General features: G+C 46.0%; 1 protein-coding gene and 1 long non-coding RNA gene across 4 annotated transcripts in view; one reads left to right on the top strand and one right to left on the bottom strand.

Moving 5' to 3' along the window:
- Window positions 1-7,332, bottom strand: part of LOC311585614 (uncharacterized protein) — a 34,482-nt gene extending 27,150 nt beyond the window's left edge. The window contains exons 1-3 of the mRNA XM_084761025.1: window positions 7,234-7,332; window positions 6,742-6,952; window positions 5,053-5,310 (exon numbers count right to left, since the gene is read on the bottom strand). Coding sequence (XP_084617151.1) covers window positions 5,053-5,310; window positions 6,742-6,762 — 279 coding nt within the window. The 5' untranslated portion in view covers window positions 6,763-6,952; window positions 7,234-7,332. The remainder of the gene's footprint in view (window positions 1-5,052; window positions 5,311-6,741; window positions 6,953-7,233) is intronic.
- Window positions 7,219-20,070, top strand: part of LOC311585641 — a 31,938-nt gene continuing 19,086 nt past the window's right edge. Inside the window, exons 1-3 of one of the 3 annotated variants that reach the window (XR_014775284.1) lie at window positions 7,219-7,354; window positions 8,547-8,749; window positions 15,368-15,476. This is a non-coding gene — a long non-coding RNA (uncharacterized lncRNA). Of the gene's footprint in view, window positions 7,355-8,546; window positions 8,750-15,367; window positions 15,616-20,070 lie in introns of those variants that run through there. The other 2 variants (XR_014775286.1, XR_014775285.1) reach the window with 2 other exon arrangements.

Below are 20,070 nucleotides of genomic sequence, written 5' to 3'. Positions count from 1 at the left end.
GCAAGGGAGGTTATCCCGAGCTTAGCATTTATTGTAAATTGACTTGGAATTGACTGGATCACAGAAGTACATTCAAAATGACCTTAGCAGAACACACCAGCATGCCCGAAGTCATTGTCACTTCTGGAATACAGGAAGCAGACACTCACCCACTGGTACCACAGTGGGACTCTACCTCCCTGCAAAAGCTCAACTCCTTGGTGCAATATTAATCTTTCTCCTTAAAGTGAGCCAGAGTCTTTTTCACCTTCCCAACCATGGGCCCTGGAGGCTCCTGTGGAACCCTGCAGACTGCATCCCTTTCGTAGCTTTTCAACCGTTTTTGAAGAAATGCCCTGTCTCCACGATGAGTCTTTTCTTCCTTAACGTGTTTTGAATGCCTTGACTCATAATGGCCTTAGTTCTCTGACTGTTACATGAGAACAAGGAATTTGTATTCATCTCACCTGTGTTCCTAGGTCATCGTCACTGATATTTGGCCCCAGAATTAACTTTTCTGTTTTGAATGTGAAATATTTTCCACAGGGGAACCCTGGACCCCAAGTTGGCAACATTTTGTAGCTGTGCAGCTTTTATGAAATGGCGCCTCCTTTTAGAAATGAATTGCTGTGCAGTTCTCAAGTTTTACATCTATTGGAAACTTCGATTTGTTCTCTGATTCCTGATTGTAGACCTAATTCCCTACCTAGACTTTCAATACTCCCCAAATCTTTCCCACTGCAATGGAATATTTTCCCCCTGGAACTATAAGCTGTAATATAACTTCCACTCCTCGTATCACATATTATCAGTTATTTTGTTGCTGCAAAGAGGACAGTAACTCAACTTTTTTTCTCATGTTCCCTTGTAAGAGAGAAGTATATTTTTATCTGACTAATTTTTTACCCTAGATGTCAGGACTCACAGGCGAACCTCTCATTGCTATATTCAGCCAAGTCACTGCTAGGTACCAACTTACACCATGTATTCAGCTTTATGGTTCCTGTGGAATTGTACTTAGAGACACTTTTGGGCTCTCATGTGGGTGCTAGACATGGAACGTAGGACTGCACAAAGACCAGAAATTGAGTGCTCTTACCCACTGGACAGTCTCTCCAGACTCTCTAACCCACCACTTTTAAGTAAGTGAACCATAATACCATACAGAGAAGACTGGAAATAGCAGGTCCTTTGAAATAGCTCCCGGAGGGCCTGGAGAGATGGCTCGGTGGTTAAGGGCACCGTCTGCTCTTCCAGAGGTCCTGAGTTCAATTCCCAGCAACCACATGGTGGCTCACAACCATCTATAATGTGATCTGATGCCCTCTTCTGCAGATGAAGCACTCATATACAATAAATAAATCTTAAAAAAAAAAAAAAGAAACAAAGAATAGCTCCAGGAATCTACAGAGCTGGCCGAAAGAAGAAGCTCTGTGTGCTGCATCTGTCAGCGCTGGAGGAGGAACAGTGTTGAAGCCTGGAATATTGAAGCCTGCTTTGAGACTTAGCTGCATCCACTTTTATATTCTGTCTCCATTTCATTTATAACCTTGTCTCCTAGAAATAGTTATTCATGGCTGACAGTTACAAACCCTGCACAAGAGCCAAGTTAACCTATACTAACAGTCACTGCCGGAGGGTCAAGCTGACCCTATATATTACTATGAACCAACAGTGTCATGACTCGTACTTTGTTATCTGTGCACCTGGCTGTGCTCTGGTTGCACTCTTACTATCTATACTCCTGGTTGCACGTAGTTGCACACTGCTGCACTCCAGTTGCACGTCGGAAAACCCTTGCTTAACCTCACCTAGAACCAATCAGCTTAACGGTCAGCTGATAATACTTTGTCTAGCTAGCCAAAAATGTAACATTGCTGTGTACAGCTAGCCAAAATGTGTTACCGCCCTCCCCCATGTCTTTTGTGTTTGGTTCTTTCTATAAAAGGCCTGATGTGAGAAAAAGTCAACCTCACAGGTAGGATCCAGACTCCTGGATGTGGCCCTGTTCTATCAACCTGGAAAAGGCATCCAAACAAACCATCACGAGCTCACTGAGATTAGTGCTCGAGTGGTTGGCGTGGCCATTCTTGTGCTGTAACAGTGGGAATATCTTAGCCCTTTGGAGTCCTGACAATTTCATCATGATCTTAAGATGCTGACAAGGAACTGCAAGATGTGATGTTTGCCCACATACAGAAAAAAAAAAACAAATACACCATACATACACAAAGGCAAAACCTAACTGCTTAACGTCCTGTTTTATAGGACAGAGAGACAGCCCAGCACTTTCCACACCAGGACCTGAGTTTCAGCCCTAGCGTCCATGAAAACCCAGGCATGGTGGTGTGTGCTAGTAACATCAGCGCCAGGGGAGCAGACACAGGAGGGTCCCTGGGGCCCAGTGAGAGACTCATTTCTTTGTCTTTTTCTAAATCTTTCTTTGTTTTTCAAAATAAGGTTTCTTTATGTAGCCCTGGGTGTCCTGGAACTGGCTCTGTAAAGCAAGCTGGCCTTGAACTCGCAGAGATTCTCCTGCCTGTGACTTCTAAGAGCTGAGACCAAAAGCATGCACCACCATCTCCCAGCTGAGACATATTACACAACACAAAGCAGACAGTGTCTGGAGGATGGCTCAGTGGTTAACAGTGCTAGCTTCTCCAGTAGAGAACCAGGGCTTGACTCCCAGGACCCAAATGGCAGCTCACAATTGCAGCCCAGCTTTCCAAGAGGTTCATCATCCTCTTCTATACATCACGGGACAATGTACACATGCAGGAAAAACATCCATACATATCAAATAAATCAAGCAAACAACCCAAAAACAAACAAACAAAAAAACCCAACATGGACAGATCTCGAGAAATGACACCCAAGGCTGACCTCTCAACTCCACTTGTACGTGCATATACATGTGCATTTACATGTATGTGAAATATCCACACCCACACACCATGCCACCTACAAACAAAAGATTTCACAAGCATGCTGATACGTTCTGAGACAGTAAAGTGGAGGGAAATTATGGCAAGAGGGCATTGGAAAGGTCCCTCAGAGGGATGGGCGTCTTCTCCAACTAGGGTTAGACATGGGGCACCTGCTATCTATCTCTGAACAACCTCCTTCCTTCTCCTGCCTGGCTCTGACTTTCCTGCAGATGGAATGGTTTGCACCTTCCCCCAATTTCCCCAATTTCAGATCCCTTTCTGCCCGTGAGTGCCTGATGGTGTGTACTGTCATACGGATCACACTTGCTACACTCTGGCCTGAAGGGTGAAGCCCACCCACTTAGCCTCAGAAGAACTCACGCGTCCCTTGAAGGAACCATGCTGGTTCCCAGCTCCTGGTCCCTGGTCCGGTACTTCTGGAACACCCTAACCTGCCATGCCTGCCTGGTGACTGCATCCACAAGTCACCCCTGCCACGCCTCCTGGATGTCCTAGGGTTGCAGTGGTCCTTTCTTGGAGCTCTTACAGCAGCACAGTGTACATAATTCTGTCCTGCATCCCTACTGCAGCAGCAGGGGGTGATGACAAAGGCACACACTCGAACACTGGCTCCTTCCGGTTACTCAGAGGATTAACTAAGATGATATGCAAATGGTGTTTGGCACAGCGAACTCAAGGCATGAGCTCAATCAGTGTGTGCTTCTGGGTCCAACTTTTCCCCTCTCTCCGAGCTGGCTGTGCAGGCTTTACATACAGGAAACTTGACTCAATTCCCTGGGGCACAGTTGGTTGTTACTCATGATGTGACATTACATTCTACAGGAGGAAATCGGGACATGTTTACGATCTACCCGTACCTATAAAAGCACAGACACCAAAGACAATGGCTCTATATCCTCAGGCTACATAGCAAAGCTGTGTTGGTTGCACTCAAAAGCTTGAAACCTTCTGGTACTTTCTAGAGAGTTCAGTCTATCCCAGGGACTCTTTCTACCCAGCTGTGTCCATCTATGCAAAGTCCCCTGGGGAGTGGGAGGAGATCTTGCAGTTTCCTTTGGGCCACATGGCCTTCAAGTTTCATGGACTTTTGCTTTCAAGATGTGACAAACTTCTATCTCACGTCAAGTTGTCTATGTGGATCATCAAGATGGCTGGCCAGTGGTTCCCATGTCCCCAGTCCTACGTGGAGACCTCTGCATGACTACAAGTCCCAGAAGAGACCATCTTTTTTCTTCATTCTGTCAGCCCCAGTTTAAGCCAACTTCCAGCAAGATGGTTAAGTCCTTCATACATGGCTACTCTCTACTGAGGACATGGATAATCTTGGCCAGTGATGCTACCAACTTTGATATGTGTGTGTGAGGTCTGTCTCCCTAAACCCCACTGTTATCTTTTATACTGCTCTCAGGAAACACAGAGGCCACACCCTAACCTAACTGGCTCCCTTGCAACACAGAGTACGTCTATGCTAAAGGCTTATCCTCCCATTTTCCAGGTGGAGAAGTTGAGGCTCTGGGCCAAGATGAGTTCCCTTTTCAAATCTCTCCACAATTTGTTTGTAAATACTCTACAGGAAAGTCTACGCTTTTTATCTCAGTCTTTCCAGGCATATTAAATGCTTGGTTGGGGCTGGCTCTTTTTAAATTCTCTTTAGACCCTGTAGCCCTACAAACTGCAGCCAGTTCTGTGATCATTTTTTCTTTCCTCTCTGTATTGTCACAGCTGTGTGCTAAGGCCAACCACCTGCAATTTCTTCCAAACTAACAGCCTAATGCAGGAGCCCAAAGGAAACAAACCCACAGGTAGGTAGGACCCTCACGGGGCACTGTGGGAAAAACCAATACAACCATGAAAGAGCCAGGGATGTGGAGAGTTTGGCTCAGTGGCAGACTGACTGGCTGGGGATGGTGCATGTGGGGGCAGGGCTGTCAAGCAGAGCACCCCCTCCTTTCACATTCCCCCCAGCCCTCTTCAGAACATATTTCCCATTCTGAGAATACTCCTTAAAACAAAGAAGTGTTTGCTTTTGGCTCCTAGCAAATCCCAAATTCTAGGAGGAAGCCCTTTTGTGTTGACCAAACACTGGTGGTGGGGGACAGAACTCACAGGGCTGTCAGAAGCTGACCTTGATGGGCACCTTGGATGGCAGCGCAGACTCTGTCATCTCTCTGATGCCAGCGTTTCCCATAGGCTCAGGGATGCTGGTCCTACCAGTCTGGTCAGACTTTAGGATTGGGGCCAGGAGCACCTGGAACATCTCACTCCCCATGGTGTGTGTGTGTGTGTGTGTGTGTGTGTGTGTGTGTGTGTGTGTGTAGTGACACTGATTTGGGAATGGGCACTGGTTCCTTTTAGGACACTGGTGTAGGAAAGAATGTCCTTCCTATTAAGAAGGGCAAGGCAGGGAGAGACAGAGAAGGGGAAGAGATCTGCAATTGGTAGATTCTAGGCCCTGACACCCTCTGGACTCCCAGTGTGGTCCCACCTCAAAGAGAATGGGGAGAAAGGGACAGGCTAGCTGCTGGGGACAGAGCTGCGACCTCACAATCTTCTGTCTTTTGTCTGAGTTAGGAGGCCTGTTGAGGAAGCTGGGCTGATGGGGTTCAAAGAAGTGTGAAGTTCTCAGCTCTGTATGTGGGGGGGGGCACTCATGGGCCGGGGCCTGTGTTGAGCCTCTAGGTTTCTGTATATGTTGGGGTATCTTTTTTTTTTTTTTTTTTTTTTTTTTTTTTTTTTGGTTTTTTGAAACAGGGTTTCTCGGGGTAGCCTTGGCTGTCCTAAACTCACTCTTGAACTTGCAGCAATCCACCTGCCTCTGCCTCTGCCTCCTAAGTGCTGCGACTAAAGGCATGTGCCATTACGACCAGCATGTGAGGGGTATCTTAATGACCCCTGTGTGTATGTGTGTGTATGTGTGTGTGCGGGCGTGTGTGTGTGTGTGTGTGTGTGTGCGCGGGCGTGTGTGTCTGTGTCTGTGTGTCCGTGTGTGTCTCAGTAAGATGGACTGGGAGGGTGTGTCTATGGGGGATGGGATTCAGCACTATCTTTTGGGAAGTCCTGAGTGTCCATTTCTCCAGCAGCCTGAGATCTAGATGGGGCAAGATCAGCAACAGTCCTCTCAGAAGCCTAGAAGGTGCCAAAGAGAGCAGACTGGACTGACGTCTGTGCAAATCTTCCCATTTAAGGGGCAAGGCATGGGTTTCTGAAAAGAGCAAGCCCACCAAGCCTGATCAGGGGGCAAATAGTACACAGCAGGATGGGGGTTTTCAGGTTGAATTCGCTCTGTTAAACACTGTGCAGTCAGAAGGAAAGAATACATGGCTGTGATCTTGGTCTTCTTGCAGAGCATGAGGATGCAGGCCAGACACAGGAGACAGGAATCCAAGTGAAGGGCTTAGGGGGACAGAAAGGCAAGGGATGTGCAGATGGGACCAGGATTTGTAGACTGGGTGGGGACTCTGCAGGGCGAGGGGGCGGAGAATACGGAAGCCCAGGGCAGGTTCTTAGAGAGGTGTCCTAGGAAAGATGTACAGGGGTCCTAAGTCTTGCGGGGAGGAGCGTAGGGCGAGCCCGATTAAGAGACACGGAATCCTAGAAGCCCTGGGAGGCATCCTGTGGGTGGATCCGGAATGAGCATAGGCGGAATCCGGAGTTCCAGGATTTAGGGCTGGGAATGCCAGAACTTCTAGCAAGGAGGTAACGCTCCTGGCCCGGCTTTCCCGCGGGTGGGGCGTGGGGTGGGGGCCGCAGCACTGACGCCCTCCCCCTCCCCGCCCCCCGCAGGAGAAAAGGCCCAGCCAGGGAGCCTTCCTACCTGTGCCAAGAGTGTCGCCATTGCCCTGCCGAGTTTTGCAGTCCCTGCACTGCGTCGCCGATGCCCCGCCCGCGGGCGGAGGCGTCTGCTCAAGGATCAGGAAAACCCGCTAGCTTGGCCTTCTCACTCAGCAACCCCTGAGTGCGGTGTCGGTCTTTGGCGCCGCTGCCGTTTCACAAGCTGACAAGCACCGCTGCCCCGCCCTCGGGAGCTAGATCAACCAATACACCGCCCATTAGTCCATTAGCACCGCCCCTTTAAGGAGTAGCAGGAAATTTTACCAATCCATATCCCCAAAAGGCGGCCCGTGGGACGAGAAGAGCGAATTGAAATAAGAGAGTCTGTGATAGATACATAACTTCACCTATCAAAATAAGGAATAACATTGATTGACAGCTATGCTACCAGTAATGACCGGCAAGAGGTGTGCCTCTGAAGGAAGACACCAGCCTTGGGCAGCCCTTAGCTGGGGTACAGAGCCGCGATTTTTACCCAAATAAGAGAGGTCCTAGAGATGGCCATTATTATCTGCTCCTCAAACCGCTGCCCTGGCCTGATGGGCTTGATGAGCTGGCTTGGACGAGAAGAGGGGTTCCTCTTTTCTGAGGAATAGGTGAAGGGGAACGGGGGACAGGACTGGCGGCGGTTGGTGGCGGGGGCGGGGGGGTAGCGGGGGGGGGGAGGTTGTAGTGTGGGCTGGGAGGGGAGGAGGGGTGGAGCCACAACTGGGATTTTAAGTGAATAAACAAAAGTTTAAAAAGAAAAGGACAAAGATTGGGGTACAGGTACGCCTTTAGGGCATATTCTTAATTAATGATTGACGCGGAAGGGTCCTGCCCCTTTGATGGTATTGCCATCACTGGCCTTGCAATCTCAGTTTCTCTCTAAGGAAGCCGAATGAGCAAGCATGAGGTGGCAGCCATCAGCTCCTGGCTCCATGTTCTTGCATTGTTTCAGTTTCTATTCCAGCTTCCTTCCGTGATAGACAAAGAAGAACTATAACCTAAATAAATCCTTTCCTCTTCAAGTAAACACTAACACTAGGGTGCCTTTTACTCCTCACACCCACACTGAACATAGTTCACCACCCTCAATTAAGACATAAAGACTGAGCATTCAGACTTCCCAGACTTCTACAAACACACTGAAAATACGCAATGGCCACTCGGTGTGCGTAGATTTCATTAGTAACTGGGCTTTCCTTTTTTTTCTTTTTTTTTTTTTTCTTTCTTTCTTTTTTTTTTTTTCTGGCTATTTTCAGGAGTAACACCCTGAAAATTCTTCCCCACGCCTTGTTACTGCTTCCGTTATTACTGTGTACTAACTGATATTTATAATCCAGTGGACAGAAAGGCTACTGAAGGTATTTACTTATGCTACTGAACATGCCATGCACCTTCAGTTCTAAGATACGTCTTTTAAAGACACATCAGCAAGAGAGAATCTTCCAAACGATGTCCGATGAAACGGTCAGCAGGTGGAAAAATCAACAAAGCACAAGGAAACAGTTTTCCGCATAAAATGTATATTCATATGAGTATTGGTTAAAATAGCACATATGTAAAATAGAATTCCATAGCAGTATGTTCTGGAATCAAAAAGGAAGGAGATATGCATACATTGTGATTTCCAAATGGAGCAGAATAGGTGGAACATTAAGCATTTGGTTGCTGCTTTTAATACCAGTAGATGAATAACACCACCAAATTATAAAAATGTCTTCTTCTAATCGTAAAAGAAAAAACCACCACCGAGAAGAGAAGGACAACAATCTAAATTAACAATATAATCTGTCTCATATACAGGAGGGTGCCCAGCAATCTGAACACGGTTCCAAGAGCATGGATGGGCATCTGTAGCTTTGTCAGGATCGCAAGTTTGTGTCCAACCCACCCGGATCAGGGTGCTGAGGCTGGGACCACTCCATTGATGATGAATATGCTGAATATTATGCCCGGTCCTGCAGCCTCCTCTTGCTGGTCTTGATCTCTGAGACCTCAAACCAAAGGTAAAGAATGTTATATTAGTGAGCAAGGTCTCTTTGTCTACATAGTGTAAATGTAGGCTCTCATTAGGCAGAGTGAGAAAGTCTGACACCTGCTAGGTCAGAAGGTAAAATCAGAGGCCGTTTGGACAAGGCGATTATATTTGAGACCCAACATAATGAAAAAAGAAGAGCTGGCATTCTCTTGGCCAGAGGTGGAGTTTGAAGAACCCACGAGTTAGAAAGAGTTTCTGTGAGACATCTTTGGTCAGTGTGGGCCTTATCGAAGATCTCAGATGCAGAACCTGAATGCCCCTGAAGTAGAGAGATGCGTGACGAGGGATCCGTGGGTCTGAAGTCTGAGTCTTGCCAAGGGGCATGGGGAAGAAATGAGAACACAAGAGCCATGGAGAAAATATAAGGGTCTCAAGCCAGGCATGGTGGTGCATGCCAAGGCAGGCGGGTCTCTGAGTTCGAGGCCAGCCTGGTCTACACAGTGAGTCCAGGACAGCCAGGGTTGTTACACAGAGAAACCAGGCTCTGCTCCCCCCACTCCAAATAAGGCTCATGGTTACAAGGAAAATATTTGAGGGCCTTTGGGAAGAGAGTAGACATCTGAGGCCTCTGTCTAGAGGTAAGCTAGGCTTGTTCAGTTGGGTAGAGCTTGAAATCTGCAAACCCTCTCTTTCACAGTAGATGCATGTTCCAGCCTACCTCATGCAGGGGAGCGTGCACCAGGCACTGCGTTATCAGCTTCCAGCTCATCAGAAATGGGAATATCTGCCCACTGTAGTGAATGTGGTGCCTGGTCAGGCAGCGGTATAAGTATTGGTCACAAAGTCTAGATGGCAAGGCCAGGTGGGTTCTCCTTCTCAAGCATCTGTTCAGCTGCTTGGGTCTAGGTATGAACGCTGGGGGCCATATCACTGTGTTTTCTGGCTTAATCTTTGGGTCTGGGCTCTACTTGCCACGCTTGGGCTCTGGTACTTTAAGCCTTGGTGTTCTGGAGGTTTCTTCAGTTAAAAAAAAATATTCTGGGTGGAGAGTGTCTGAGTCCCCTGAGTTAGAAAAGGACAATGTGAGGGCCTACTTGGTCAGAAAAACATGTTTGGAGACCACTTGGGCAAAATGAGGGGATCTGGGGAACCCTAGTAAACCAGAGGCAGTAGATTGGAATTCCCTAAACCTACTAAATCCCCTCCCATGGGGACCTATTTAGAAGATCTGGGAAACTATGGATGTTTATGGACTGTAGCTCTCTATTAGATCAAGCAGGTCTGAGATCCCTTTGGGTAGAATCGAAACAGTTGGTGTTTATTTGCAGAGAGAGGCTAGTAAAAGCTTCTTTGGGTAGGTGGGCTGAATCCGGTTTTCATGTGGGCAGATGAGGAAATCTGCTGCCCTTCTGGGGACAGGTTACAGTTCTAAGACCCTCGAAAGTAGAAAAATGAGCTAGGAGCACCCCACACTTAGATGAAATAACCTCAGCCTCACTTAGTCATGTCTGTGGCCCTATTGGATAGAAGCTTAGGGTTGATTGATACCTTGAGAATTGTACAAAATTCCAGCGTTTTCACTCTTTTGTCCACTCCAAATTTGAAATCACCATCTCAAATACACATCTTCTGAATGTCCGTGTCAGGTGTGGCAGCAGTATTAGAAATCTTCTAAGATGCTGCAGTGCCGCAGTTTCTGAATCTGTGTCTTTTCTTAAATTTGTGTCCATGTACACATTCCTCTACATGTGGAACAGGAGGCATCTGTCTGAGGGACGATAATCAAGACAGCAGTTGCAGTTACCCTTATCTTGCTACTCTTGTGTTGATGATCTTGGTCCAGAATGTTCTGAGATTTTCAGGACACTCCAAATAGAATTTGTAGCTATAAAATTGGGCATATGGTGACCCTGTGGGATTTCCTTGACCACACAGGTCATGTCTGGAGCACTCTTTATTGTAAATGTCTAAATATCCCGATGTAATATCGGGAAGGACCCAGGAATCTTTGGATAGAAGTAAAAGGACCGTTAAGTATTTCATCAAAAATATTGTGGCAGACTCCATGGGAACAAGGGGTGTTGAAGCACCCTGGTAATAAGCAGAATTTCTGAGACATTTTGGGCAAAGGGGAAGGTCACATCTATTTGTCAGAGGGGTAAAATCTCTGCATAAGTTCAAGAAAATAAGAAAGCCCATTTCCCATTGGACAAAACATAAATACCTTTGAGAGCAAAGGAAGTTATGGTACTATCTGAACAACTTCAAACTCCTTTTCAATATTTAGAGTATCCACATACATTGCGGGCTGTGTGGAAGACCAGGTAACAATCGTTGCATCCTTCCAATAGGCTGGGTGGCTATCATTGGTCGAGAGAGCCTTTGGTCAGATGACATAAGCCTAAGACCTCTTCCTTCAGAGTAATAATGTCTTAGACTCCAGGTAGCAGGAAGGAGGTTGGAAAAAATCCTAGACAGTTGGGAATATAGTAAGCGTACATAGTCAATAGAGAAAGATATATAGATCCCTTACAAAAGCTGATAGGCCCGAGTCCTCCTTTGGCAAACAAGACATTTTCCTGTCACCTTAAACATAAGGAGAAGGTTTTGTTGACCCCTACACAGAAGGAGTAAAAGTGGAGTGTCTGAAGCTCTCATAGGCAGAGGGAGGAGCCCTGACCCATGTATGAAATGAAGACATTTTCAGAACCCTTGGCCAGAGGGTGTGAATTTGAGAACCACTGGAGCACAAGGAGTAGTTCTGATGTCGCTTTCAGAGGAGGTGTTGGATGTGAGACACAGTTAAGTAGAACTGGAAAGTTTGAGCCTCCTTAACCACAAAGAGAGTTGCTGGAGTCCATCTTGGTTAGAGGATAATTTCTGAGAGCCTATTTGACTAGACGTGGAGTTTGGAGTCTTGGGCCAGTTGAGGTGATCTCAGGACCCCTCAATCATATGGGTGAGATATTGGGCCCTTTGGTTTCAGAAGGTGCATTTGATCTATAATGAACAGAAATTGATGGTCTAAAGCAGTGTGTTTAGGAATAGAAGACTGACGCCAACTTAGAGTAGCAAAGTCACAAAGTCACAAAACCCTTAACCTTAGGGATGACAGAGTGTCCCAGCCTAATTTGTAAATGGAGGAATGTCTTCACCACAGTTTAGATGACTCACGTCTTCAGTCACACTGTTGTAGGCTCAGTGACAATCTAAGCATTATTCATCAGTCAAGACTGACAGTCTCTACGTCATCACCTACATGAGTGTGTGTGTGCATGGAGGATGGTACCTGCACTTTGCTGACTTGAATGAAGGATAGATGCCTTAAGATTTGGGCTCTGCTAACTCAGAGCAGAGCAAAGTCCCTTTGTTTCCACATGTATTTTTCTAATGGCCATGGTTAGAGGGAGAGGATCTAAGGCTCACCACTAGAGGGATACTTTTGAGCCCCACATCTTTATGTGGGATGTTCTGAGGACCCTTTGATGTTGGACTCCTTGGAAAAAAATGGAAATTCTGAGATTCCTATAGTTAAAACTACTCATTCTCATGACTCATCTTGGATATAGAGAGACAGTCTAGGGTATTAGACTGTACGAGAAGCCTTGAGGATAGGGGTAGTTTGGGGAGGCCATATTTAGAACTGCAACTTTTGAGATCATCTTGAACTGCCTTGCTTAGAGAGAAAGTGTCTGGCCATGTTTAACAAAATAGCAAATCCTACCACCCTATTGTACAGAAGGGAAAGACCTAGCTTTCCATGGGTAGTGGGAGGATGGTATGGTGCTATGTTATTTGCTTCCAGCAGTTCCTCCCAGTTTCCACTATCCATATGTGAAATATACAGTTGGGACGAGTACAAGAAGCAATCAGGATACTATTCTAGCAGGTGGATATTTTATCAGAGTTTTTAATGGTTCCTCAGGGTTTATTTATCTGTGCATATCCATAAATGAAAGACGGGAATATTGCTTTTCTGACCACCACTTTCTAGGCAGATGATGTGTGTATTTTTATTATAGATTTCTACATTCTGCCCTCTGATCTAGACCCACAATTTTATGAGTTCACATTGCTTTCAATTGTGTTGCCCAGGCAGTCTTGGTCAGAGGGATTGGCACAAAGGGAATATGAGTCAGAAGGTCAAGGATAAGGTGTCCTTGGAATGAAAGGAATGCTCTTGGGCCTCCCATATACAGTTGAAGCTGCCAGGAGAAAGACTGAAGAAATGAGGCCCTTCTTGGCCATAGGAGCCACATCCGATTTCTCGTTCATCATTGTGACATAGAGCAGATACCCTTAGGCAGGAGTTAAAAACTCTACAGTCCTCATGGTTGACCCAAGTCAACCTCCTTTTGCACAACACTTGACTACATGTGAGCAGTGGATCTAATTCTCACTTCGGCAGAGGGAGTGCTATAAGGCTTACTTGGTCTGAGGCCTCTGTAGTCAGAAGGGTGATAACTTGGGCCTACATTCAAAGAAACAGAAAGTTTGAGGATCTTTCATAAAATGAGTACTTTAGACCAACTTGGGCAAATGGGGAAGGTCTGTAATAGGCTTTGCCCTATGAGGGAAGTCTGACAGTCCCTTCACTGAAGTGAGTGAGTAAACGTGGGAAGAGAGGAAGACTTGCGCCCCTCTCTATGAAAAAGAGAACAATTTTGAGACCTGGTTGGGCAAAGGTATGGGTTGTAAAACCCTTGGACAGAGTGGGGGTGGGTGGGGATGTGCCATTCACTATTGTGCTGAACATGAGTGTCTTTGATACCTGATTAACTGAAGGAAGACCCCGTCACTGTTCTTTAGCTTCCAACTCTGTGGTGTTTAGACTTTCCACATCTGCATTGAGTCTGGGAGAGTTTAGGTAACAGCCTGAGCCTTCAACAAACAACCTAGAAGGCTGCCCCTGCCTAGATGGCTTCCTTCGGTTTGTCTCCGTTTGTTCATATATAGGAACCAATGATGGGTCACTTATTTCTAGTGATTAGATTAAAAAGCACAACATAGAACACAGTACCTAATTCTACATTTAGGACCTGGGACCTCAACAGGTCCCGAACAATGAATTTCCTTTGCCACAAAGTTTAAAGGTTGAAAGACTTGAGTCTCTCTTCTTTAGAGAATACAAGTTGGACATAAGGGGATGCTTGGGGTTCATGAAATTATACTACAAGGCCTGGTACAGTGTTATTCAATAGAGCATGTATGAAAGAAACAGTGAGTTTCCTTTGGTCAAGAAAAGCTGGTTCAGATTCCTCCTCATGTAGATGGGGGATATCTAAGGCCACATTGTTCATGGAGGGAAGGCCTGAGGCCAAGTCTGACCCGAGGTAGTTCTCACTCCCACCTCAATAAACAAAGATGTGTGAGGTATCTTGGGAACAGGGGATTTCTGGTAACTTTTTCTCAGAATGGGAAGTTCTAAGACCTCATTTGGATCTGCAGCCCCGCTACTACAGATCACTGTGGTCTGAGATACCACTTGGAAACAAGAGCTATTTTTGAGGGCCCCTTCAATAGGATTATACTCCTCAGATCCCCTTTCTGTGTAAGGGGATCTGATGTCTGAAATCCTTGTTGGTGGATGGAGGTGGATAGGCCCACAAACCTATTTAGAAGATTGGGAATGTCCGACACTCTTCTTGCTGAGTAAGTGGTGTAAGACACCCCCTCCCTGGCCTGACATGCCTTTAATGAGAATTTAAAAAAAAAAAAAAGACTTGGAGGAGAGAAATTGGATAATATATATGGGAGAGAATGCAATGGGAGAGAATGTATAAGAACCATCTTGCATAAAATTCATATTTTAGATCCAATTGGGCAAATGGGGTCTAGCACAGTGCTAGTCTGTGAGACTTCTGGCATCTTGCTCAATGTAATGAGAGGGAATAAGTTAACATAGGGAAAAGTGGAAGCTCTGAACCCCAGTGTAAGTGAGGAAGACCATTGAAAAGGGGGGAGGGACAGAATCTCCTCCAGGCAGCCATTGAAAGTCCCACACACACTCCTGTTAAAGATAAATGTCCCGGTGCCTTATACAGTGGGGAAATTTCCCACCGCGGATCATGCCCTTCCACTTCATATTCAGAATTTTGTATGTCCATAGTTTGTGTTCATTCCGGGCGAGATAAGCCAGCAATGTATTCCTTTTTCTGAGGCATGGATAAGTGTCGCTTGCTGGCTTGCTGCCCCTAGTTTGGGTGCAGCTATCCAGATCTAGGACGACAGGTTGAAGTCATTCCGTTTGTGCTGACTGGCCTGAGGAGAGACATCATGGGTTCTACGCTCTGATTGTTCAACTCGGGCTGTGGGACCTCCAGCCACAGTGGAATGGAGACCACTGTTTATAGGGGAAGTCTCTCACTTGGAGCTATGGCTGATAAGTTTGGTGTGAGACTACCTTGGCCATAATGAGAAGGCCAGAGGCCCCATACTAGATATGGAGAATGTGTTGGGAGGAAACAGGAAACAGGAATGTTCCAGGATCCTCAGGAAGAAGATGAAATCCTAATTGCCTCGGGAACTGGAAGAGGGGCAGGGAATACCTTATCGGGTCCAAACATCCCTACCGTCCAGAGGAGCTATGTGTTCTGGGACTCTGATATATGCTGGCCACCAACAAGAGCATTTTTTTTTCTTACAGGATAGTTGGTAATCCCTGACTCTGTGTCTGCTACAAGCCTTTCAGCAGCAGCAGCACAGGAACTGGCTGCAAAGATGGAACTTCTCAATTTCTGGTGACCATACTAAAGGTAGAAGGTGTTGGATCAGGGCTCAGACGTTTATTGCCTGGAGATGAGTTAAGAGTGATCTGCCATCCCTTTGGTCATTTTGTATGCCTGGCCACCCAGGTCAGAAGGGCAATAATAATCCCGTCTAGAGGAACTGACCTGAAGATTGTACAGATAGAGGTGGATTCTCTGAGGAAGTCGTTGCCAGGGGGTGTTGATTTAAACTTTCCTAGAGAAAAAGATGAACATCTGAGTGAGTTTTCACGTCACTGGTCTGTATCCCCCCTGAATCAGAAGATGTTGCATCAAGCCCCCTGAAATGTAAGGGTAGGCCTTTGTTCCCTTATTCAAAGAAAATAGATTGTATCCATCATCCTTGGCAAACTGTCTGTGTCAGAGTTTCTTTCTTTTCTTCTCTTTTTCTTTCTTTCTTTCTTTCTTTCTTTCTTTCTTTTTTTTGGTTTGTTTTTTGAGACAGGGTTTTTCTGTCTAGACTCATGTGTAGACCAGGCTGGTCTCGAACTCACAAAGATCCACCTGCCTCTACCTCCCAAGTGCTGGGATTAAAGCATGTGCCACCATGCCCGGCAGTGTCAGCATTTCTTTCATTGCATCACTCTTGAACCTACAGTTTACCATGGGCTGAAGGACAAACCTGTGAACCATTTATTAGGAAAAATGTCTGAGACTCACCCCATAATATCAGGAAGTCCTATGGGCCTCCTCACACTCAATGAATGTTGAAGCCTCCTTTGGACAAATTGTAATGACCTTTGATTCATTAGGAAGAGCTGACCCCTCCTTAATTAATGGTGGGAGTGGGTACCCTTGCTAATAGAGGAGGTTCTGAGGGGCATGAGACAGGGCAGATGTGGTCAGAGTGTAGAAAATCCCATACTACTCCTGAGACAAAATAGACTACCATACTTCATGAGGTCCTGGCATTGCCTCATCTTCTAATTCTTCTTCACAGTCTAGCATATCCGCGTCTTCAGCTAAATCTGCAAGAGACTAAGCATCTATACCAGTATACGTGAATAATTGGGGTGTGGGGGCGTCCCAGCATGTTCGTCCCCTAACAGCTGTGTTTAGCCAGCCAGAACTGAGCTGGACTGGTGATTTTCACAGCACATCATGTGATTTTTACTGAATTAAGTGGCATGGGGTTCCAGGATTTGGGTTCTCTTGATTCCTGTGAACTCTAACCAGAGGTACCAATGATCATTACTACAAATAAGATATCCCCTGTGCCCTTGCTCTAAGGAGAATGTACTGAGGGCTCATTGGGTCAAAATGTAAGGTTTAAAGGCCTCCATCATGAGAGGAAGCAAAAATGTAAAGGTTCTGGAAAGGAGGAGGATCCCAGACCCTGCTGGACAGAAGGGGAAGACTCTTGCTTACCATATGTAGCGTAGGAAGGTCCATGCACTGCATGTCTCCATGTCTTCAGGGAACTCTAGAAAATTCTTCTCTCTCAGGAGTCCACTGCAGATTTCAAAGCAACCTGAAAGTTCTTCTGACAGGTGACATCACTCTCAGGGCATGTTCCCTACTTAAACTTACGATAAGCTTCACAGGCGGTGGATGTGGAAAACAAACAGGAATCTTTCTGGTGAGCAGCTTCAAGGTGGACAGTCTTGGATCCAGGCTGAGGTGTTTATTCACTGGCCATGGGGCTTGACTCTAGAGTTCTCTGAGGTTTCTATGGTTGTCAAAAGTGCATTTCTTAGACAGTGCACTTGTCTTCTGGGGGAGAAGCTCTGGTCTACCTTAGTTGGATGGCAACTCTACGTTGGCCATGAACATAAAGAGAAGTTCACACGCTTTCTTGGCCACAGGGATTCAGTCTCAAACACCCTTCAGCAGAGCCTGAATGTTTGGAACATACCATTCAGTCACAGGGTCAGTTCTGTGGCTTGCATCACCAAGAGGGTGTGTCTCAGACCACTCTTTCTGCGTGTCACCACTCTTGAAGGCATAGTTTGGTATAGTTCTGCAGGAAAATAGCTAAGTCTTGATTGAGTCATTATTTTCTGGAGGCATAAATTGTCCTTATTCTAAAAAAAAAAAAAGTTAAGTCTGAAGCCCCATTGTGACTTTGAAGAAATTGCACTGTTCATTTACTCTAAAAGAGTCATAATTGTGATCTTCCTGAGATGTTTGCAAGTTCTGAAGCCCCTTGACTCTCAAGTCAGATGTCTCAGGACCACGTCAGTCATTGAGGATGCATGTGACGTGCTTGTTCTTTAGTGGTAACTCTGAGGCCCATTTGGGCAGTTAGTGAATGTCCAAGGTTTCCTGACTTGCAAATGAAAAGTGTGTCAATGTGCCTATGAACATTGGAGAATGTCTGAAGCCTTTGGTATTGAGATAAAACATCCTTGAGCTATTGGTAAAAGTTGAGGGGTACCTTGCTTCTAGACTGATAAGATTGAGGCCACTTGGATTACTGGGGAGGACCCGTGGACAGAATTAGAATGTTGGAGATATCAACAAATGAACAGGGAATTTTGCGGATGGGATTCCTCAATGGCAAAAGTCTTATACTACGTTGGGGGAAACCAGAAGTCCAAAGAGTCTCGTGCGTAGCAGGGGAAGATCAAGAGTCAATTTGGGGATTAGAGGAGGCCTGAACATTTCCTTATCCAATCTTACTGGAATCTAGAACATCCATTTCATGCTAGCTAGGCATTTCTGTGATTAAGTCTCCAACATGATGAGAGGTAATTCACTAGATCTCCTTGGTAAATTCAGCTGCCTACTTCTGAACATGATGAGGATAGCTTCTTCATTTCTACTGACCAAGGTGATGGCATACATCCTGGGTTTAGGGCCCTTCTGGTTCCTCTTAGTCTCTAGGACCTCACAAACCAAGGTCCTATTCTTTGCACACATGTCATGAGGTCAAAGGACCAGAATCAGAAGCATCTAGAACCTCCTAGGAAAAGGGAGTTGATTTGTCACCCATTAGGTCAGATGAAGTAGGTTTAGGGCCACACAGGTCAGAGGTAGCATGTTATTCTGCATGGGGAATGCATTGGGTAGCATGGTCTTCTAGCTAGAAATAGTAATATATTCTTAATTGGAAGGGAAATACCTGCTTTGCTTTTAGTCAGGGGCCTGTCCTATGCCTTAGCATGCATCTGAACATGCTAGTAGTGGAAGGTGTAGGTTTGACAGATGGTTGATGAGAAGGAAACGTTATAACTCTGTTCTTCATGTGGGCACAGAATGGCAAAATATGAGGCTGTATAAGAAGATCTAAAGATGCCATGGTAAAAGAAAGCAGGGTCCAGGCTCCCCTCTTGATATGGGCAGCTTTAGAATTTCCACATGAGGGGCCAAGGAGCTCTGTTGCCTCCTTGGGCCGAAGGGCTAAGTCGGTGACTGTCTAAGGCAGAAGTTAAAGGTCTGATCCACTGTGGATTAGAGAATAAATCTCTGAATTTCCATTGCTCACCAGGAGCAGGTCTGAGGCCCAGGTTGTTTGGTGGGGTGCATAAGAGGCCCTCTATATCATCTAAAGCACCCAGAGGCTGCAGTGCGCACTGGGAGCATGGCTGATACATGTCATTGTACTGAGAATATGAAAATCTGGGGCCATGTTGGTCAGATTGAAAAGGTCTTTGACCTTCTTTAGGGGAGAGGTTAGAACTCAATCTCCGTTTTCTCAGTGGGATCCTTTGGAGATTGGTTGGGTATAACTTTGAATGATATCTGCAGCCTCCAAGGACAGAAGGGTTATGCATGAGCGCCCCATATTCATCTTGCAGAGCAATGTCTTTCCCACTGTTAGATATGTAAGATCTCATATCTAGTTGAGATATGGTGTGGCTGACTGTTTGTTGGATATCAGGGGATGATCTGGCCTTCTCTTTGGGAATTGGTACAGATAGGAGTCCCCGGCAGCCCCCTTTGGGACTAATGGAAGGTTTCTCTTCCTCTTGTGCGTGTTTCAACCACTCATCCGTAGTGTCTAGGTGGCTGACATCCCCTTGGGGTGATGAGCAAGTTTTGACACCCTCGTGGGTACTGTATACATCAGGAGAGGTCTTGAAGTGTTCTGGGTCTGTAGGGGAAGTTTTGATGCCTCCTTGGTTAAAAGGGTCATCCTTCAGGTTTCTTCTGGTAGAAGTATGCATGGCAGTCCTCTGGGGAGAGGCAAAATAAGTGAGGTTCTCTTCATAAGAAGTAGTAGTTCCCATGCCCCCTTCTGTAAAGATGGAAGGTGAGATGCTGTCTTTATGAGACGCTTTTTGTTTCTGGCCCCTTATGGAAAATGAAGACCATGTGAGCCCTTTTTTTGATGAAGAGGATGGTTGGCAGCCTTTCTGTTTTGAATGGGAAGTGTCAAAGTCTCTTCGGTCAGAGCAGGCTTTTTCCCATTTGATTTTGGTAGATTTGGACCATCCAATGATGCCTTGGTGAGATGTAGGACTTAGGAGGCTCTCTGGTTGAGATCCGGAGGTTCTGTAAACTCTTGTGCAAGGTTCAGAAGTGGAGAGGCTCCCATTGGGCTCAGTTTTATGCTTTGTACCCTTTTTGTCAGAAATGGAAATTTCCCCCTCCTTTTTGTAAGAAGGACAAAGTTTTGAGCCCTCATCTGATGGCACAG

This window comes from Acomys minous (assembly GCF_964271855.1).
Source record: "Acomys minous genome assembly, chromosome: 16".
Classification (NCBI taxonomy): Eukaryota; Metazoa; Chordata; class Mammalia; order Rodentia; family Muridae; genus Acomys; species Acomys minous.
This window is presented reverse-complemented; position numbering and strand designations above follow the sequence as displayed.